This window comes from Vidua macroura, chromosome 7 (genome assembly GCF_024509145.1).
Source record: "Vidua macroura isolate BioBank_ID:100142 chromosome 7, ASM2450914v1, whole genome shotgun sequence".
NCBI classification, from domain to species: domain Eukaryota; kingdom Metazoa; phylum Chordata; class Aves; order Passeriformes; family Viduidae; genus Vidua; species Vidua macroura.
Window position 1 is genome coordinate 20,777,306 of NC_071577.1, and position 22,991 is coordinate 20,800,296.

A 22,991-nucleotide genomic window follows, 5' to 3' on the forward strand; every position below is an offset into this window, starting at 1 on the left:
CCTCAGATAGGGTCTAGTGCAGGTGGATGGGGGAGAGCACCCTCCTGGAAAAGAGCTGCCATAGCAGCTATTGCAGCAGAGATGGGGCAAGGAAAAGGGCTCTGCAAGACTCTCTGAGATGGTGGTAAAATAATTATGCAGTGCTTCCAAATGAGTTCTTTGGTAATGAATCTGATTCATTGGAGATACAGATAGATATATAGATAGAAGAATACATATATTTTAAGAAATAATTCACCAAGATTTTCATTTTTGAAGGGTGGTATTTAGTCTTAGCGTTATGGGATTGCCTGGGGCACTGTTTTTCTAAACAGTCTTAAAAACAGTCTGTAGATGTGTTTTGCATAAAAGCCTTAATCGTTTGCCACACAACAAAACTAAGGATTTATTTGGGAATGGCCAGATCAAATTCAGTATTTGGCCTATAAAAATCAGGTGCTCTCTATTGATGCTGTCAGGGGGTGTTTTTGATGGTATAAAATAAGATCTCCACCAGCTCAGATAGATTTTTTTTTTCTTTTTCTAGTGCAGAAGTCATGCATAACATTTTCAAAAACAAAACAAAAAAAAACCAAACCAAAAAACCTCACAAAACCCCGAAACAACAACAAAACCCAAACAAATCCCCCTGAAACCACCATATATTTAAAAAGTAAATTGTGCCATAACTTTAGCAAAATTTTTCCACTTCATGAAGAACACTGGTGTTCATTCTCCTAGGAAACATTTTCACATGCTCAGTAAGATTTTTAAAACTTCTAAATGCCTTATCAGTTAAAAAGATAGTTCTTGAAAAAATGCAAATTGATGAAACTTTAATAAAGGTTTTTTTGGGGTTTACAGGCAGCAAGAGTGGGTGAATCAACAAAGGGAAGACATTGAAAGGCAAAGAAAGCTCCTGGCCAAGCGAAAGCCTCCAACTACAAATAATTCTCAGGCACCATCTGCCAATTCTGAACCCAAGCAGAGGAAAAATAAAGCTGTGAATGGGGCAGAAAACGATCCCTTTGTTAGACCCAATTTACCACAGCTGTAAGTTTAACATTTCAATCAGTCTTTTACATAAATTCTGAGATATTGTCTGTGTGTGTTCTATTCAAATAACAGCATAAAAAGACACTCGGTATATTCAGCAGCTATATTCTCTCTAAGGACTTGCTGATGCTAGGGAAATTTGCACCACTGTCTATGAAGTTGTTGTACAATTGCACTGTCTATGAAGTTGTTGTACAATTTATTTTTGGTAAAGTCACCAGAGAAGGGCCCATTCTGGGGATAGGCAATGTTCCTTATGTTATCCTGATCTAGAAGTCTCCTTAGCTTGGCTTCTTAGTCTTGTAATGTCACTGATACTGATTGAACGTTTCTTTATCCCTATTGGTTTAAGAGCTTCTCTTTCAGTTGGAGATTATTTTTTCTGTGTAACAGTATCTACTTAACAAAAAAAATTTTCTTTTTTCAGCCTTTAGTATGTGAAGACATGTCTCAAAACAAATGGAAATATCTTTTCTCTCCTTCTGAATGCTACATCCTGAGACCAACTGTCAGAAGTTACTGACCCATTTCACGAATTGACAGTGTTGTAATTTTTTGTCATTGAAACATAAAAATTGAAAGTTCTTAAAGAACTCTCTTTTTTCTGGGGACATTTTTTCCTGCAGACGGAAAGGGTATAATTCCAGGCACATGAAAATGTGTTCTTGGCATTTCATTTGAATATTTTATGAAATTGCTTCTTCAAGATACTAGTTACTGCCCTTTAGGCTAAGACACTGCAGCTGATAGTGTATCTGTTCCTGGTTTATTTTTCAGTAAAAAGTAAATAATTAGGCTTAAAAAGAGTAGCAAATTAATCTGTGTTACTTTGCAGAAGTAAGCTACCTGTATTGAGCATAGTCACTTGCCGCCTCTTAAGTGTGGAGGCAGTAATTTATACCTCTGGGGATGGAGGGTATATAATTGCTCTGGTTAGATCTGCTAAATAAATACATTTGGACCATCCCTTTGAAGACAGCTGCATGTGTTTTGCATAATGCATCATTCTTAAAATTCACATTGTGAAGTTGTTTTACTGTGATAAAAATACCATGAAGATACAGTAGTAAGTCTGGCAATGTAAGCAAATCTTGTTTAACATTACTCATGTTTTGGTAGAGAGGTGAAGAGTCATTGCTCATTGTGACTTTTTAGTAATGCTTAGTGCCTGTGTTTCTTCTTAGACCTTAATTAATACTTCAGAATAGTACATTAAATATTGCTGTTGTGTTAAAAATAATACTGCTGTGTGTTTGAATGTAATCCCTTCTGTTATTAAAAGTAACATTTAAGTAATGGAAAATACCTGAAAATTTACAGAAATTTTTATTTGCTAACTTTCGTCTGGTTATACTCCCATAGCCTAATTGCTTCTTTGAGAGATGATGAAATATAAATTGGGGAAAAAAATACAGACAACATGTTCTAATTTTTAAGTAGGACAAGATGAATTCCTGGTAATAAACTTTGGAACATCTTCTGGTGTTACATGGTGTTAAATAATTTCCAATTTACTAAAGATGGCAAATTTTCATTTCATGTAGCTTAACCAGTTACATGTTAAATGACACATGAAAATGCTTACTTGTTATGGAATTGCCAGGAGAACAATCAAAATTGTCCTTTTGTATCTAACACTAGCAAAAATTTAAGCAGTTATTGAATCAAAACTGTTTTGCATTTAAGTATCATATTTTGATCATTATATAATCTAGATATGAGATTGCTTGCCTGTATCATAAGCTTATAAATTTTGTTTCAGATCTTTGAGGAGATCTGTAATGCATCCTGAGATCACAGGATTTAGCCACATTACGCTCTTAGGCCTTTACTTGAAAGGGGCTTTTTGTATTCAGGATTTGTTAGAACTTTGTATTGTAGTATTATATGTTGACTCCATTCTGCTTCTCAGTACAGAATTAATTGTTTTGTGTATCTTGGTAAGACATTAATTATGCACTTCCATTTTAGAGTAAAATTTGTCATGTGCTCAATGAGATTCTCTCCTATTACATTGCTTATCACTGTTTCTGCATTACTTCAACAGTAATGATCTTAATTAGTATAGTCAAATGGAAAAGGTTCTGTTTTTATGAGGCATGAGGAAATGCAGAGCTGCTTGAGATTAATGAACTAAGCCAGTAGTGAATTAGTACAACATACATGCAAGTGATAGAGCAGGTTTATTTAAAACATGCAAATGACTTGCTAGGGTTTGATACCAACAGGTGCCTTTACCACTGTACTGTTTGCTTTAAAAATATCTCCAGCTTCTGGTATTGATGAGACAAAATGATCTATAGCTTTGTAACAATTAGGAGTATTGAAAATTTTTCTGCAAAGAGGCGTCAACTATTTTGAAACAGACTGAAGGTGTTGCCTGAGGCATTCTTAATAAGGACATTGTTTTAGTTTAGCTGAATTTACTGTGGTCTCTGATGTAAAAGCAGAATTTTTGCTCTGTAGTTATTGTTCTAAAAGTGGCCAGCTTGCCAGTGTCTTGTGAATGAATGGTGGCTTGGTGCTTCAAGTAACATGGAACACATGAGTCTAAACACTGTCCTGGTTTTCCATCATTCTTCCCCTTTTTGTGGCCTAAGCCAAAACTAAAAAGTAGTTTCAATTTTGAGAGTTCTGTTTTCTACTGAGCAAAGTAATTTTATTAGTCTTATGTGAAAGGAATACATTTAAATCTATTTAAAGAAAATAAATCTATTTGAAGTAGAGTTTGCCTTCTTAGCCCTGGCAAAATCTGTTTGAAAACTCTCTTCCAAATTCTTTGACGTGAGAGAGGATTCTGTAAGAGTATAATGCAAATCCCCACTTTTTGGAAGCAGCTCTTATTTCATGAGACAGCTGTTTCTAGGAGCAATGTTTTATTGGGTGTAGATGGTGGAATCCTTCCTTTGCAGCTTCAGCCATTTCAGTTGTATTCACTTCCCTGTCAACTCTTCATGTGTTTCCCAGTTCCTCCATGGTAGCCTGTATGCATCCTCCTCCCTGCATGCAGTTTGGACTGGGAGAGCAGAGAGAGCTGGCAGGGTTTGTTACTGTGGCTGAACAAATGCATCATAGCAGGAGCATTCTGTTCTGTATGGAACAAATAAAAATATTTTCAGGAATTTTTTCAGGCTGAAGTGCCAACAATGTGTCTGGGCTTTACTGGACAAGTAAAGACAGCTCCTTTCCTGAGGCAGTCTATTTCTAAGGCAAACATGGAAACAATGGGTGAAAAGACATCATGAAAGGTTTTGACTTGGTTGAAGTTTATTCATCCTTGTAGAAATTGGGGAACTAGAGTGAGAATAAGCTTGGACCAAAAGGGAAGAGCTTCAGAAATTGTAGCTAGAAAACTTGTATTGGATTTGTATATGGCTGTTTGGGAGCATGGCTGCATTCTGCTGTGCCTATGTATCTAGGATGATTTTCCAGCAGGGCAGAGGTGGGAGGAGAGATGCTTGTAAATGTACCAGGCTTGATCATGGTGAAAACCAAGGAACACATGGCTGGTTTGGGTTTTTTGTCTTGTCTGTACCCACTAGTAAAATAATTTTGATTGTAGAAGGTTTTGTCTGCACTTGTGAGGAAGAAGTGAAAAGAAGATTGGTTATGTCAGTGCATGTATATTGTGTCAAAACCTTTGAAATTTGGTGGTGGAAATGTAAGCCTCTGATAGGCCTATTCTTTCTCATTAAAAAAAAGTTTTAATTGGTAGTAATCGAGTCTTTCAGGCCAGGAAAGCCATCTACTTTTTTACAGCAACAAGTAAGAGAGGCACATCGTAGCCCTTTATGTCACAGGAGAAATATGCTACATACACCAAATATGTCCAGTGCATTTTGAGGAATTTCTGGAATTTATTGCATGTGTTTTAGGTAGCAGCCAAATTAAAATTATTAAAATACAGCATTTATTGTACAGTAATTTTGTGCAGAAAATATCATGGTCAGGACCAGACTGTTGCCATATTTATTCATGCAACCTGTTCCCACCTGCCCTTCTTCCCCAGTGCTCCTCAGATTAGCCCCAGGCCTGACTAGCCAGTTGGCAGCAGCCTTGCTTCTGGTTGATGTCCCTACCCTGTGCTCCTCAACCTTTCTCCCTCCATGCCTGATGAGACCTCTCTGTCTCAGGTGATAAAGGAGCAACCCCTTCTGCAGGAAACTATGGTGTGTTGTAGGTGCCTTGGATGGTGCTCTGAGCAACCAGATCTAGTAGGTGGCATCCCTGCCCATGACAGGAGGGTTGGAACCAGATGATCTTTAAGGTCCCTTCCAACCCAGATGTTGTGTGATTCTGTAATTCTGTTTTCAAAAGGTGCTTCCAGTGTGCCACTGCCCTGCAAAAGGTGTGGTGAGTGGATGCAGGTAGAAAGTGGTGGGCTGATGGGGAGCAGTCTCTAGGCTGGTAGGATGTTTTCAGACTGTGCAGTGAGCTGGTAGCCTACAGCCAGAAAACAGACACTGTTATAAGCTTACTGCTTATAACTGTTTGATGTGTGCTATTTTAATACAAAGTACACTGTATTTTTAGATAAAAACTAATAAACTCCTTAAAAAAAGAGTGTTTTTGAGTATGAGAGAATAAAGTTTTGTTTTTCAGAAGTAAATAAACAAAATCCAAAGTGACTATATCTGTGTACAGCTCTGTGTTTTATATGCCTTTCTCCAAAATGTGGTGGTCAGTAATGACAGTTTTAGATTGCTGTGAAGCATGCTGTGCTTCTAATAGAGTTAGATTTGTAAGGAAATACAAAAATGGAAAACAATCATTAGGTTATGGCATAGAAACATGGAAAGAGTGACTTTGAATCTTAATGTTTTCAATATGATGCCCAAGTTGTGCTCTGTGCTCAAGAATTTTGACTTGCTAGAGCAGTCTAGGCACTTTGTAACTCTGTGTGGACACCTCAGGTTTTATAAAAAGGACCAAATTTTCCATATTATGTTTGTTTTTAAGGGAATCTGTGGTTTTAGGGCTCTCAGTGTTCATTGAAAGTTCTGGTAGGTCATGTCATAAACTTCATATTTTGAGTGTGTTTTACTGGTGGTTCAGCTTTGCAAAGCCACGTAAATATACTCACTCTTTTTCCTGAGAAAGACAAACTACTATCTGTATTTCTGGAAATGCACAACCTGTAATTTGTAATGTGGACAGGAATCTGGAAATTACAATATTCAACCTTGAGAACATTGGCATTGGTCTTTTTTAACTGAGAACTTAATCCACATTAGAGTAGTTTGCTGTTTTAATAGAAGAAAAAGTGTCAGGGATATTGTTCTAAGTCGTCTAGCATGGTCTGGATTTCTTTGATAGTGCTAGTAGATGTATTACAGCAGGAATTGAAGCATTTGTTTCTTATGTTTCCTGCTGTTACTTGGACTGTACAAAGTCCAAGTACTTTGCCAGCTTTCCTAGCTATGGAGACAGCCCATTTCACATTTGCTTTAATGCTCTTCTTTTAAGATGTAGCATACATTGTCTACACCCAGAGGAGATTCTGCTAGGAAAAGAATATAAATGTTAGGTCCCAAAATCTGGTAGTAGGAGACCTTTTGCTTTTCTTGGAGAGGCAAATTTCCTCCCTCCATTGCCTTCAGAGTGTTTGGGGATGTCTGTTGACTGTAATAACAAGACTGCTCTGAATTCCAGTAAGAAAAAAAAGATGCAGGGTAACTTTGTATGATTTGTCTTAAAGAAGCGATTGCTTGCCTCTCAGATTCTGACAGGATGTGATGATGGGTGCTTTTGTCGCCTGATCTGAGTGTTTTCTATATGTTACAGACCCAGAAGGCTGATGAAATAACTACAGTCTTGTGAGACTCTTTCCAATTTCTTGAAAATTGAGATGGTGTGGTCAAAAAAACCCTCAGTAATTTCATTGAGATGTGGTTGAATCAGTTTTCTGTTCTGGTCAAATCAGAAAACGGGCAGCAAAATTCTGTATTTATAATAACAGGAATGAAAAGGTCTCTATGAAAGCTTCAGAACCACGAGATTTTATCTGAAAAAGATACATGCTGTTATCAACAACTTTTGAGATGCAATAAGAATGCAAGTGTTGGAATTCTGAAACCTGTGGTGAACTTGAAGTTTAAAAGGGAGGAAGAAGTCTCATAGTGTTATTAGATTTCTGCAAATTTTGTTGAAGTTGGTTGGCATTTGCTGTAAGAGAAATCTGAATTAAGTGTGTCTCATCTCTGGGAAAACCACTGGTGATTCTCAAGACACTCTAGTCCTCAGACTTGCAATATAAACAGCGTGTATAGCCTTCTAACCACCTTGCGTAATGATCTTCCCAGCTGATAGTTGAACCCACGGAAATATGGACTTTGTGAGAACATATTTTACTGTGAGTTTTAGCTTTATATCATGCAAGAAGCATTAGGTCTAGGCAAAACAATAAAAAGTAATTTTAATTTATTTTGTAGGGATTTGTGTGAACCCTTTCAAGGAGGCCATACCTCTTTCTCCTTCCTCATCCCCTGTTTCTCTTTCTCATATGTGCATAGTTTCTTACCTGGAACTTAAGTCTCTTGGGTTTATTTTTTGGGTGATTTGTCCTTTTTGTTCATCAGATGAATACTGCATGCAATAAATTCGCAGGTTTCTTAGTTACTAATCTGTGCAAACAGTCCAGATTCTCTGCATGATAACTGACTTTATGTCTGAGCAAGTCTCTAGACAGTGAGGGACCATTGAATTATTTGTAGCCAGAAATTGCCAAGGAAAGGAAGATGCAAAGAGAACAAGCAGGAGAGTCAGGTGTGAATTCAAAGCTGAATTTGTGCTTTCATGCAAAATGTAGTGCTAATGAACTTGAAATGTATGGTTTTGCACTACAGTCTGTAAATCACAGCTCAGAAATCCAGTGTTATCATTCTTGTCTAATTTCTGAATGTGTTAGAGTTGAGGACCAACTCTGGAGTAGCATCAGCTAAAATCTGGGATGGTGATATGATTCAAGATGCACCTAGGTAATTAACAGGCTATCTGGAAGAAGCAAAATGGTTCAGTGGGAGAGGCAGTTAATATTGCAGAATACCAAACATAGGCATTCTGTAGGTATGTTTTGACCCTGAAATGACAAATCCAAGATGTTCAGATGGTTCAAAAATGTACTTCTAATACTTCTAGTGACTTCTAAATAACAAGATACTAGATACATTGTAGTTTTTAAGTAAAAATGCTATTGTTTTGTTTGCCACCATATAAAAGTTATAATTACATGATTGTTTCATTTTTCAGTTTGACTCTAGCAGAGTACCATGAGCAGGAAGAAATTTTCAAGCTTCGATTAGGACATCTCAAAAAGGTATGCCTTTTTAATCACAGCCAAACCCATAAAAATTAGTACTGTCAAAATGCAGAGATAGGTTGTTGAGAGCTGTCTTATTAAAAAAACCTAATACTAAAATTTCTGTACTACTTTATGCCTGATAGTGGCCTTCCTTTTGTTTCTGTTTGTGCAATTTTTCAAAAACACTGGGATTACAGGGGAGCAATAATGAGTCCATCCAGTGTAACACTGTACTGGTTCCTTAAATCCTTCTAAGAGTGCTAACAGTGATGATGCCACCAATCCTGCTCTTTCCCTTCCACTTTCTGAGCTCTCGTTTCACAGCTCAGAGAGCCAGCCAAGGTTGATGCATGGACTCTTTATTTTTGTTTTTTGGCCTTTAGAAAGGTCCAATTCACAAGCATTGTACTTCTGAATTAATATAACATTTTCATTGTCTGCAGTATTCATTTCAGTTGTTATCAGTTAGCATATTACCTATCACAAGAGAATATAATTTTCCTACTTTTATGGAAAATCTGTTCTTGGTGTCCTAAATTATTTCTGCAGTCAGATATTTTACTCTTGGTTTTGACTTTTGAAAAAACCTTTTTCTTGAATCCCATAATTCTAATAAATCTATGTAGTGAGATAATTATTATATGAAGAAACTATTGCTCATGCAAGCAATGATTTTTGAGGAATAACCTGTAAAATGGAATGGCAGTTGATGCAGACAGAAATATTTCAACAAGAGTGAAAGAAAAGGACTTATATGTGCTGAGTAGTAGTTCCCGAGTAGTTGTTGAGTAGTTGTTGAGTCAAAACAGGTCGTAGTGTTTTCCCCTTGAAATGTTGCAAGTCTGTTTCAGGCCTGTTCTCTTCAAATGTACAAGCCACCTGTTATAAATCCTACTATAATAAACTGAACTGGTCCCCTTGAGAAAGCTGCAGCTGTTTCTAAAGAATATGACAGGAAAGTACTTGAATCTATAGTAGGAAATCTGCATATAATTTGCTGGCACTGGTGAAGTAGACTGCCCACATTGTTCTTCATTGTTAATGGTTTAGAAGCTCCAGCTTCACATAAATTCTGTTAGGAAATTCTGTAGGGTTATTTTTCCATGCTTTAACTTTATGGAAGTCTGATGGGAATTTCAAATTATAGATTAAATAAACGGTTAGAGGATTATTTAATACAGGAATTTTGGTTTCACCTTGAGCATCAATGCTGGAGTAATTTGCAAAAAATGGGAATTCCCTGACTAAATGCCAGGGGCGAAACACGTGTTATTCTTAGCAAATCATACTTGACTTATCTGAAGAAAATAATAAAAATACTTTCTTACATTATTATTCTTATGTGTGATACAGATTCTGTCATTAACTAAGAACACCAAATTTGTTACCTTCATTTTACATGGCTGTATTTCTTCCTGAGCTTCTTTGCTATTTACATTTTTTTTCTTCATTACTTCAGCATACGCTGTTTTGCTGACTGCTCCTCTTCCTTTTCACTCTTGAGATGCTTTCCTGGGACTCTTATTTTTGGTGCCCTGTACATGCTGCCACCACCAGTTTTCTTTTCCTACTGCTACCCAGGAAATTCTTTTCCAGCTAGTTGCTTTGGTCCTGGAGAGAGGCTCTTGTTTTCTCACTTCCTTTTATATAGCAGTGACCTGAGGCAGCTAAGCTGGTTTATTCTTGCTTAAAGGTATTCACAGCCTGAGTGTCCTAAATAACAGCTGGAAACAATGCAACCAGCCAGTTCTCTTTGGACTAACATTGGCCTATGAACCACATTTTGAGAACCACTGAATTGCATAATATATGAACAAAAAGGTCCAGAAGAGGCATAACTGATGGATTTTTTTTTTGTTAGCCTTTGGGAAGAACATAGACAATTGTGTGTGTAAGTGTGTGGCCTTTTGTGAGGAGAGAAGGAATAAAATTCTTTATAAAGGACTACTGGGTTATGAGGAACTGCCTATCATGTCAGGGTATTTAGCAGAGAGCTGTGGGGATGTGTCTAAATATAGAAAAAAAAGAGTTTAACATTATACAAACAGGAAAAAACCCAACTCTTGACACTGTATCTTAGGAAAAATAAATGGTCCACCCAGATCTGCTGGCAGATTAGTGCTACTTAATCCAGCTTTTAAATTATTAGGAATTTGATTTTCATTTCCTCCATGGAGGTTCATCTCCTGTCTTGTTTTGGGATGAGAAGTTTTTTCCATTGCTTATGGTAATGGTTTCAGGATATTCACTGAAATCATCTAGTCCACACTCCTCAATTCATTAGATATGTGGTCATTTAATATGTGTTTTAGGTCATACAAATACAGTAGTTGCTTCAGGATATGGGTTTATGAAAATGCTGTATCATTATGGCATTTACTCTCTATCTTGCTGACTTGTGCCGCCATCCCCTTGTGCCATGGCTTGTTGCCCTGTTGCTTTTACCAGCACTGCTGGCTTGTACAGTCAGAAAATAAACTGAATTGGAGAACTGACCTGGCTTCTTTCAAAAAAGAAATATGTTTTTATTTTGTGATGCTTGTTTATTTTTTCTTTTCTTTCTTCTGTTTGTTTTTTTTTTTTTCTCTTAAAGGAAAGATTGATTAGTATTCCAGTTTGATATACAATGTGGCTGTGCAAAAGGGTATGCCAAAATAACAGGAGGTGATGATGGGTGCTGCTACTAAAAATATATATATCAGATGCCAGGCCTTTTCCTTTTCAGCTGAAATAATTCTATAATTATGAGCTTTCTGATATGGACTAATTTTGTCTCCCCTTTCCTCCAATTTTCAAGTTCTAGAGGCACTAACTCTGAAATCAGTATAACCCTGTTTACAATATATTTCAATTAGTATGTTTATCAGTTTGAGTATACATACATAAGTTTCCACAAACTAGGCATCATGAAATCTTTATGATTTTAGAGGACCTGAATAAATAATGATTTCATTGTTTCCTAATGCACAGAATAAAGATGGGATAAAATTAAGTGCTGAAATTAGTTAAGGAATGTGCTCCTACCTGACATGCTTCTTTTGAAGTTGCACTTAAAATCTTACGCAATACACATTCTTCATTTGTAATTTTAATAAGATACAAATGAAAAAATCTCTTTAAATTAGATTGGTTTTGATGTCTTGTATCAGCACCTTAAGAATGTTTATGCTGTAATGATGTGCTGTTTTATTCTTTTACTTGATTTGCACTCTAGCCTTAAAATATTTTACATGTCTTAATCTGTTGGTTTGTACAGAATCTATAATTGCCTATATCTCCATTTTTTCTTTCTTTTTTTTTTTTTTTATACATCAATTTCAGACCGCTTCCCAGTTAATTTGTCTCCTTGGCTGAGGTACAAAACTCAGCTGCCTCTCATTTCAAATAGCATCCCTACAGTGCAGAACAAAACCATGAACATCCCATTACCTGTGGGTTCATGAACAGAAAAATTTCCTGAAACAGGCTTTTGCCTTATCTTTCTGAATTTTTCTGGCTTAAAGAGAAAAGCAGTGCTTTCTTCTAGTTTAGCAGGGTTTTGTAACGTAATGTTCCTCCATCACCACTAGTATTGATGCAGGGGTAAAAATACCCTTTTCAAATGGGAAGTAAATGAGCTTTTATATTTCCTCCTTTTCATTTGCAGGAGGAAGCTGAAATACAAGCAGAACTTGAACGTTTGGAAAGAGTTAGGAATCTTCACATTAGAGAACTGAAAAGAATAAATAATGAAGATAATTCACAGTAAGAGTCTTTACTGTCTTAATTTTGCATGTCTGTTTTTAAAGTAATTCTCTAGTATCACATTTTACCTATAGAAGAGAGACTTGTTCATAATTTCTTTTTGGTTCTCTATGTATATATTTTAAGCACCAATTTATTTAAACTTAACTAAAATTTCTGACAATTTGGTAAATTTATTAACGTTTTTGTTGAATATGCAAGAAATAGCATACCTACGCAGCTTATAGTGAAGAGCTGAAACTTGCTAGACCATATTACTAAGCTTAAAAAAACCACTTGTGAGATAACTTAATGCAGTTCACTTAGTTGATAATAGTGCAGGAGGTTTGATGCACCAGCAGCAATTTTGTGCTGCACTTAAAGTTAGTTTTGTGTTTATGGCACTGTGATTTCATTCCTACTAGATATAGGTACCTAGCAGGAAAAAGCCATATTATGTTGTTACTTTGTATTTCACCTTGAATGGCAAGTGTATCACAATGTTAAATTGCTGCATAATATGAACTGTTACTGTGTAGGTTTGAAAGTACTAATTACATAACTTCATTGTCTGTTTTCCATGATGACAAATACAGACTCTACAGTTTCACCAACACTTTCAGCTGGCACTGTTGCTTGAAAGGAACTGGTTCTGCCTCTCCCTGGCTACTTAGCCTTGTTTTCTTTCACATGCTTACAACGGCATTTCTTTACTGAACCGACACTGGAAAGTGATCCAAATTAAAACCAGCTCCTGTGGTTTATTTTTCTGGATTAATTTTAATCCAGGATCAATTTCCTGGTCTAGTTCTTTGTCCAGTTCCAAAAATATTTATGCTGCCATGAGGAGAGAGGGCAGTGCAAGGGTGGAATGAGCCAAGGGGAAAGACATGATGGGACTGGACTTCTCCCCTTCTGCACTAGGAAATGTTTATGAAATAGTAGCCTTAAGCCTTCAGGATTTGTTTTTTACTTCTTAGACACAATAGAATTATGCATACACCAAGGCTTTTAAATATTAAAAGAAAAAGGTGTGAAATTGTGCCTAACTGTTCTAATGGTACCTACTATGCAGTAATACAGAAATTGTTACCATGTGGCTTTAGTGCTAATTGATAGCTAAATTGTTCTGTGGTTTGGGTATGAAGAATAATGGGTGTTGATACTTACATATCGATGGCAGAGTATTTTCTTTTTAAAAATGTGTATTTTAAAATATAAATATACAATATTATTTTAAAATAAATATCCTACAACAAATAAACAAGCAGGTTAAATGATAACCTTTTTAAATCTTCATTGTTTGCATTAGAACAGGTTTAGGTTTTTTTAAAAAAGGATCCTTCAACAATAAGGAATAAATGGCACAGAAAAATGACAGGCTTTGACTGTGTAAATACTCTATATGTGGGGCAAAGAATGTCCAAATTATGGTAACAGTTGAAAACAGTTACAGGACAAGCTTCAGTCCATGGTGCAGCTTCACTACTCATCGTCTGCAGTCAGTGCTAACCCGTTTTATGGTACAGAATGGAAAGCTTTAAACTGTGTGTTCATGTTTTTGTGGGAGTTTAGATGAGTATTTACCAAGTGGCCAAGCCACAGCTTATAGTCCTCATACAGGAGAGAGAAGCAATGGAGAAATAATTTAGGTCTGTAGCCCCTGCTGTATTACGGTCTGGGGTTCCCAGGGTCTATCCGACCCCGGCTGCCGTAGGCGTCCCGGATAGCGATGTCCAGCTAAGCACAACCTGTCCAGCACAGCCTCCCTCAGGCAGGCTCCCAGCTGCAGGCAATCTCAGCAAGCAGCTCAGCTCTTAAGTGAGATCAGCTCTTTGGTGAATTCAGCTCTTCAGTGATTTCAGCTCTTTGCTTGCTAAGTGCAGATGCTGGGAGAGAGAGGAGAAGTCTGTATGGGGTTCCACAGTGGTGTCTTTATTGGCAGCTCCTGCAAAGTGACAGCTCTTCTGCTGAACTGGGCAGAATTGAGGTTTATATAGGGTACAGGGGTGTTGGGAAATGATCCAATAGTAAGGGTCGAGGTGAATGTGACCTATAGTCTTACAGAGAGATAACAAGGGTCCGAATGCAGAAGAGGGGCTTCTTTGGTCCAGTCATCATGATTAGGCATTTCTTATCTTAGGCAAGTGACCGCCAGGGAGGCCTTGCAGGGCCTCTGGCTGCTACACTGCTGTCTTTCCTAATGTGACTTGGTGATGTGGCTGTTTGGTAAGGGAGAGAGTTCTCAGCCAAAGCAGCTGCTGGATTCTGACTCAAATCCTGTTGGGATTTCCACTTCCAGCTGTGGTGTAAAGCTAAGCCCATTTTCTTGTTCTAGCAGCAAGTCCATCTAACCATGGGTAAATTTGTATGTCTACAACTGCACTGGAATAATGGGACAAGTTGAGAGTGCAGGTTAGGGCTTCCCTGTCTGGCTTTGGAGCCCACATGATGTTGGGGTGCAGATTCTGAGCCATGGAGAGCCACACAGAGTAGCAAAAGCAGTGGAGAGGGAAGGTGGTAAGATTCACAAGATTGGCCTACTAGAGGTACACATGTAATAGAAAGACCATAAAAAAAGAATTGGACTACTGCTCACATGATATCAAGTGCCTAATGATGCTGCTTCTAAATTTGCTTATCTTCTACAATGAATACATTATTTACTGTCTATGGTTTCTTTAAAAAAATATTTAGCATTGAAGTATGTATCTTTATAGTGAATAAAAAGGAAAGTTTTATTTCTAAAAGGGGCACAGTAGGCAAGAATATGCATATTCTCTCAAATACTTGACTACCTATGACCATACTTCCAAAACTGTAGAGAATATGGAAGAATGGGATAAGCTATTGGCAGACTGGCACTAAATTCTTCTTTAAAGTTTTCTGTGGAATATAACTGGCAGCTTGCCTTAGATTCTTGCCTTGCCTCCTTGCTGTACTAAGAATGTGATGAATATTCAGATCCCTTCCCTCTGATTGCATGGAAAAATGTATTTTGTCTCCTATATACTTTGGGGGAGAGAGTATGGTCCTTTTTCTTAGTCTGGCAGTATCATTTCGTATTTGGAAGAAGTGTTTCCATTTTTCTTTTGCTTAGAGTATGAGCAGATAGTCAGTTCTTCTGTGTGTTTTCGCCATATTGCTCTTTCTGATTTGTTTTAACTTCTTCGTGTTATACAAAATCCATGTTTTTTGGAAAAGAGGCATATCTGGTCATGTTTTGTGTGAAATTGGAAGAATGTCCTTGTTGTCTGTTCCAGAAAGTTGAAGTGTGAGTCTTCTCTAAAATTTGGCACAACAAAGAGAGACCCATGTATCACATGTTTAAATTTAGGCATCCTTTTTTTATCTTAAAAAAAAAGTAGAGAAAAATAACAAAATGTTTGCCAGGATTTATTGTTTTGATGACAGTGTTGTGACAGTATGTGTAAACTAAATAGTCAAAGGGTATTGGTCATGTTGTACAGTTGTATCATAAGATTTCTTGTGGTATAATATTGCTCAGCATATTATATGTTGTTTCTAAAAAGAAAACTTTATTTCATACTAATTAATTTGTATTTTAGATTCTACTTGTTTACCTTAAACAGAATAAAAAAATTTTTTTCCTTTCAAGATTTAAAGATCACCCCACATTGAATGAACGATATTTGTTACTCCATTTACTTGGCCGAGGTGGCTTCAGTGAAGTATACAAGGTAGGGTTTGTTGAGTCTGATAAATAGAATTTTTGAGCCATGTACATTTAATCTGGGGGGAGACAAAATGGGATCTAATTAAGTAGAAGGACTGTAATCGGTTGACCAGGCTTCGATTAACCAGTGGAGGAGAGGTAACATGACAGTAGCATTGTCAATAGACCTATGAATTACATGACATCTTTTTTCCTCACTTTACTGGGTGTTATTTTTATCACCTTTGGTTATAACTTTGCCATATTCATGCATTTCTTTTTTAGGCTTTTGATCTTTATGAACAAAGATATGCTGCTGTGAAGATTCACCAGCTTAACAAAAGCTGGAGGGATGAAAAGAAAGAAAACTACCACAAGTAAATACTAATTACTTACACTTCATATGTTAAGCTTAATAGCATTTTGTTGATTGTAGAAGGCTAATGTATCCATCTTCTTTTAGACATGCCTGCAGAGAGTATAGAATACACAAAGAACTGGATCACCCCCGAATAGTTAAACTGTATGACTACTTCTCCCTGGATACAGATACGTAAGTAGAACTTGGCAAGGATTTTAGAGCTGTATATTAGATAAACAGAAATGAAGAGTATTTGAACAAAAATAACGTATGTTCTTGCTTTCAGCCAAAACATTTCTAAAAACCCATACTAGTTGCAGAATTTTGTCTGCTAAATATTGCAGGCTTTCTATAAGGTGATGAAGAGAGTGTTTTGCAACACCTGACTGGCATCAAAAGGCTGCCATACCTTAGACAATTTTCCAAGACTAAATGGCATCAGGAGCATTACTAGCCTAGGCATAGCCCCTAGTGAGTGGGCTGCACCTCTTTGCATGAAATTGTCCCTCTTAAGGGATAGTTAAGGTATTTTGATTTTGAGAAATGTGTCTACTATAAATAAAGAGGCTTTTCTTTATTTCTCATCCATATGGATGCATTCTCTCTTTTAGTATGAATGTTCTGATTTACATCAGTCTTCATAAACTAATAGTTACACCATGTGTTCTATGAACAATTTCATTCATGTATTTTAATATTCAGGCAGCCATTCTTAAACTTGTCAGAATGAAACTAGATTGTCATGTCTGTTTTTGATTGTGCAGTATAATACATTCTTTCATTTTGTGTCTCTAAATTCTACCCTAGGTTTTGCACGGTTTTAGAATACTGTGAAGGCAATGACTTGGATTTCTATCTCAAGCAACATAAATTGATGTCAGAGAAAGAAGCTAGGTCCATTGTAATGCAAATAGTAAATGCACTACGGTATCTCAATGAGATCAAGCCCCCTATTATACACTATGATCTTAAACCAGGTAAGTGAGAAATGTTATGATTGAAAATGGTTTTTTTTAAACATGTTATTTTTTATCCTTACATCCTTAACATTTTTAAAAAATGTTAATTTTTATCCTTTATTTTGTTTGTAATTCACGTATGAAAGTGCCAAATAACTCTGTGTGTCAACAGAGTTATCTTCTGTGTTATCTTCTTTTGTTGCAAACAACTGGAAAAAGTATGTACTTTTCTTCATAATTTCATTGCCAGAATCATCTGCCTTTTCTGTGGAAAATGTTTGTTACAACTTTTCTACTTCGCATTATTTTGATTTGAATTTGTAGGAAAAAATTGTATAGCTAATAGATACATGCATTGGTAGTTAGCAGTATAAAATAGGTAAGATCATTAGTAGGCTCAGTCCTGTCTGGTAGTTGTGGAATGCTGATGTGTAATTAATTTTTCCCCATACGTTTTTTTTAAACCTGTAAATATGTAATCAGTCACTTTCAGCATCCTAGCATAAGCATTCCAAAACAAGACTTTACAGAGAGTTTTCTTTACAATGAATAATAAATATATTTATAAACAAGATTTGTCTTGATTCCATTGCCTTTATTTTACCATCTTGCATGAATGATGCTTATATTCTTCGTGTGCTTTAATCTGCTACACTTCCACGTATGGGGTTTGTAAAGTAATTCTTAGTGCCAGGCTGTTTGCTTTCTGTTCTGTAATAAACTGTTCACACAGGTTTATTTTATCTTAGGAAAATGTACAGAATGTAGTCTTAGTCTCATTAGTTTTTGTTCTCAGAGGAACTTCATCAAATATTTTTTATGTCAAGAAATTATTGTACAACTTTAACACATGGAGTAAGATTTGTAGGGTTGCAGCAAATTCTTGGCACAATTTTGTGGCATATGCAAACCCTGAAAACTGTAGCATAGGGCTCGTTCTGGCAGAAAAATAATGAAATTTACTTGTAACTAGTATACTGCTGCATTCTGATATTTCCTCACTCCATTTTGGTGTTTCTTTGTTGACCAACCAGCTCCCAGATGAGAGAGCCATTTCAGTTCATGATGGTAGCCTAGAGAGTTGCTGAAACTGGACAGGAACTTGTCATAGTCAAGTTACTCTAGACTTGAGGATGTAAAGATAATGTAAATGTATCTCAGTTGGTTCAAGCATGGTGCTAATAACACCAAGGCTGTGGGTTTGATCATGGGTCCCTTTTAACCCAGACTGTTTTATGGTTCTGAGTCTTTGATTCCGTAAAATTGTCACTTACCCTCATGAAGTTAGATGTTCTTGAAAATTGGACCTGGTTTTGAAAATAAAGCTTTCTGTTAGCTTTTTTGAAGTAATTTTTCTTTTGTGTTCCCCCTGCATAGGTAATATCCTTCTTGTAGATGGAACAGCATGTGGAGAAATAAAAATTACTGATTTTGGTCTGTCCAAAATAATGGATGATGATAGCTATGGGGTGGATGGAATGGATTTAACTTCACAGGGAGCAGGAACTTACTGGTAAGCCCTAGTTTGATTTTCTGTTTAGACTTTGGATCATTGTTCAGATTTTATAAATGTAGTCTTACAAAGCCAATTTGCAGAGACAGCTAAGACCAAAAATGTTAATATGGATGACAAACAAAGGTCTTTGTGCAGTACTGTGATGTTGATATTCCCAAATGTTAGAAGAGTAACTTAACAAGTAAAACAAGAGAGTGTGTGTGTGTGTCTTTTATTTATTTTTAAGTATGTATATATAAATAAATGTTGAGATGATCACTGTGATTTAGAAACATGGTATCCTCTGAAGAAGCAGGTATTGTTTCTTTGGCTGCTGGTGGTTGAAGACATTTGACAGAGACATTTGATGATAAAGTGTGGGTGCTTGGTACTTGGAAATTGTAGAACAGGGATTACCAACAGGTAATGTCCTTAGGACAAAAGAGTATTCACTCTTACTTCCTAAACATTAATGACAGCTCAGCAGCTGTGATTTATTTTTTGTGCACTTGCATGCTCATCCAAAACACTGGAGTTTTAGAGCTGCCAAAGCATAGGAATGACAATAAGCATTTCATTGCTTACAGAAAATCTGTTTTTAGAATCTCTAAAGATGCAGATTCTTCATGGCACAGTAGCTCTTTCAGCCTGGGTATGTGCTGGCTGTGTCAGGGTGGGTGGATTAGAAATCCTGTACTGGGCAGGTTGTTACAAGTCATTTGCTCTCCAGAGAAGCCAGTGTCATTCCCATATGCTTTGCACCTCTTCCCATATTCAGGGGTTGTATGTAATAAAGTTTTTGCCTTTTCCTTCAGAGTTTTTAGAAAAGGAAACACATACTCCTCCACAAATGCCACTGTGTGCATGCTGTGAGAAAATGATTACTCAAGTTGAAGCATTTTAGAAGTGTTAGGCTTTTGGTACTCTTTTTAATGCTTTACCTATTTAAACACCAGTTTAAATGTTTTATTTTAGGAATATGTGTCAGAAAAATTTTGGCTTTTGGATTTCATCTAGAATGCCTCAGGCACTAGTGGTGCTGCAAACTTAAAAGTAAAAAAAGATCTGTAATCATTATACATTCATGATGAATCTCTGCATTTCTAATTCATGCTTTCTCTAAGCCCAAAATCTTCATTAGGGAGGGAAAAACTTAGAGTGAGTTTGAGGTTGGGAATGAGTCTGTTCAGAGTCCATTGCACAAACTGTCAGCAGCATAGCCCTGGAAGGGATTTCCTCAGTCACTGGTTTCAGTTACCTGCCTTCCCAGGCAGTTAGGTTATATAATCTCTTTGGTAAGCTTCTAGATGTTTATATTAAATTTAGTTAGTGTTTTGGCCCCAGTAATCTGATTTGAAATGTCTTCTGTAACCTCAGTTCTCTGATCATTTGAAACCTAATCCTCTAATTTGCAGACTGTGTATATTTGTGGCTAGTTTATACTTGTTTATTCCTGTGCTAACATTGTCCTCCCTCAAGTAGTTTGTGGCCCCTTCCTAGTACTTGGACCTTGGTGTTTTTGTAGCCTTCACTTTTTTTTCCCCTCTGAACTGTAGGCTATCCATTCTTCAGATCATTTTAGTAACCTTCTTTGCATTTTTATCACTTAAGAACACTTGTCTTGATTGTTGTAATCAGAATTGTAGACAAGTATTCCAGAAGAGAGTTTGTGATACTGTTTAAACTTGTTGCATTTTCATCTCATTTTTACACCTATTTCCATTTCTAGAAATATTTCTTCATAGTTTCTCTTCAAGTCTTACATGTTGTTGACGAAAGAGTGCCTGTTCTGTAGTTGCCCTAATAGTTTTTTGCCTTTTTCAATTTTAAATATTACAGTCAATAATACTTGGCTGCACTTAAATTAATGTTCCAAATTAACATTTGGAATGTTTTGTTTGCTTTGTAAAGGAAGTTCTATTCCATCAGTTATTCTGTAATTCAGGAATGGCATGGGAACTTCCTCAACTTCCATTAAGTAAAGTTCTCTTTCTGCAGAATCTAGGGACAATAGAAATAACAATCACCTTTGTCTATCATATAGGCCACTGGGTAATGTTGCCATTTTTACTAAAAACTTGGGCAAAGGCTCTTTAAACTATATCGGTATTTTCTTTGATTACTTACCAGATCTTGCTGTAAAATGCCCTATTAGGCTTTAATCTTTTTTTGCTTTGATAGATGGCTTCATATTTAACCTGGGGTCCCAATTTTAAAAAAAGTGATAATTGGAGGTTTAGGTTAAAAATGTTTCTATTTGTGCTTGTGTTAAATAGACCCCTCTATTTGACTAACTGTACAGAAACTGTAATGTCAGTTTTGAAGGGTTGCAAGGTATTGGAATGCAGATTGCAGGGCAACTGTACAATTGTCAAAAGCTCAGAGATGTGTAGGTGAGGTGTTTGTACAGTTTGATAATTGAGCACATTCTAGTGATGCTGTACTTACAGACTGAAATGCCTGTTTTGTTTTCCAGGTACTTGCCTCCAGAGTGTTTTGTAGTTGGCAAAGAGCCACCAAAGATTTCTAATAAGGTTGATGTGTGGTCAGTTGGAGTAATCTTTTTCCAATGCCTTTATGGTAGAAAGGTAAGGAAAGCTTTAGAAAATCTAAAGAGTTTTAGTGTAGGTGCCTATTCTCACTAGCCTGTGAATTACATTCATAAAGACATGAATCTACATGGAAAATTACTTGTGTTACTTTTTGGTGGTGTACATTGATTTTTGTAAAAAAAGTAGAAAATCTTGCCTGTAACTTTTTTATTTTCAGAATAGTTGGCAGTTTGTATTAACACTGCAACAACTTACTATCGTTTATACTTACTATACTACTTTTTACCTGAAAAAATTCATGTGCTTGTTTTGCAGCCATTTGGCCACAATCAATCACAGCAAGATATCCTACAAGAAAATACAATATTAAAAGCCACAGAAGTTCAATTCCCCGTCAAACCTGTTGTAAGCAATGAAGCCAAGGTAACTTTTACTATAATTTCTGAGTAAAACATTCATCTTAAAGGATTCAGCTGTAAAATTGTTGTTAACCCAAGAATGCTGTGGGACATAATAACTGTAGAAAAACGTACTTGAGAGCTAGTATTTGGATGTTTTTATTTAAGCAACCTTATTCTGGGACTTCTCAAAACCATGTACTTCAAAGCAAAACTATATATATATATTCCAGAAATTTGCAAGTGGTTTTTAAGTAGGCCACCTCAAAAATGGTCTGCTTTACTTTTTCTCAGAGGACCTTATGTGTCTCATTCAGGCTGTCTTACTAGAAGTTCTTGTGAAATACTGCTGCTAACAGTAGCAAGCTTTCTGAAAATAGTGGATGTTATTCTCTGCAGCCTTTACTGGCTAGAAGAACTACTTGAATACCAGGTACTTGAAGGATAAGACCTCTAATAGTCTTCCCCTTGAAAGGTTGTAATATGTGTGTATAAACTTAAATCTGAATTTAGAAATATGAATTTTTGAGATTAAGAATCTAGAAGATATTTTGATGCTGATTCAGGAAATAAGACTGCCAAAATAGTTGCTCTGCCACAATGGTATCAATTCCTCTACACAGACTGGCTATTCATAAACAGATTAAGGTGGTTTCCCAAATGATTACTACTGTGAGCATCTGTAACACCAATTCTGTGAAAGTGGAAGAAAATATTATATGTTACTTGCTTGTAAAAACTCTCCCAATTTTTGAAAGATATATTCATGACCAGATGCAATAGATGTGCTCTTTGAGAAAAAAATGCCAAGATAGTAGAATGCTTATTCAAGTTTCAGCAACTAATTAAACATACTTAGATTTGGGACATGCCAGAAATTTAGGAAAGTTAAAATTCAGCTTCTAAAGATTAAAAGGAAAGGAAATAATATTTCTAGAGGCAGTAACTTCCCAACAAAGTAAGTCTTTTGGGTACATAAACTTGCTGTTACAAGTGGTGGTGTATTTCTATTAATTATATTTTCTAAAAGTATTGTTAGTGAGAGAGTTGCAGTTAAGGTTATGAAAAAATGGTTGAAGAATTGTAGTTAGAATTGGGATTTTTTTTTGATTGAGGTTTTTGTTTGCCATTGGTTTTTCACTGGCATTTGAAAAAACTATCCCTTGAATGCAGTTGACAAATCTGCATCATGTTACTGATACCTTTATATAGTAAGACTTTATATCTGTGTCTTTTAACTTCGCATTTCTTTGTCATTAGTAGTTTTTATACAGAGGATGTTAGGAAAGAGTAGACAATTCAGCATGGAGAATTGGCAACTTTTTGCATTCTCTGTGTATTTGCATGCTCTGTTTGTTTGAAAGACTAAAATAAACTTCCAGTATTCTCCACTCATATTAACCATTGTCATGATAGCTGTGAGAGACAGGGAGAAATTATTCTCTGGTGGAAATGCTATAAAACAATTTCAAACTAACTTCTTAATGTAGAC

At 36.2% G+C, this 22,991-nt stretch overlaps 1 protein-coding gene across 5 annotated transcripts in view; it reads left to right on the plus strand.

Moving 5' to 3' along the window:
* The window catches only part of TLK1 (tousled like kinase 1), a 68,230-nt gene that overhangs the window by 42,058 nt on the left and 3,181 nt on the right, over window positions 1-22,991 (plus strand). For all 5 annotated transcript variants that reach the window (XM_053982041.1, XM_053982040.1, XM_053982043.1 and 2 more), the window contains exons 11-20: window positions 844-1,032; window positions 8,284-8,350; window positions 11,982-12,079; window positions 15,678-15,759; window positions 16,020-16,111; window positions 16,198-16,287; window positions 16,903-17,072; window positions 18,432-18,567; window positions 21,026-21,137; window positions 21,417-21,524. In XM_053982041.1, coding sequence (XP_053838016.1) covers window positions 844-1,032; window positions 8,284-8,350; window positions 11,982-12,079; window positions 15,678-15,759; window positions 16,020-16,111; window positions 16,198-16,287; window positions 16,903-17,072; window positions 18,432-18,567; window positions 21,026-21,137; window positions 21,417-21,524 — 1,144 coding nt within the window. The remainder of the gene's footprint in view (window positions 1-843; window positions 1,033-8,283; window positions 8,351-11,981; window positions 12,080-15,677; window positions 15,760-16,019; window positions 16,112-16,197; window positions 16,288-16,902; window positions 17,073-18,431; window positions 18,568-21,025; window positions 21,138-21,416; window positions 21,525-22,991) is intronic.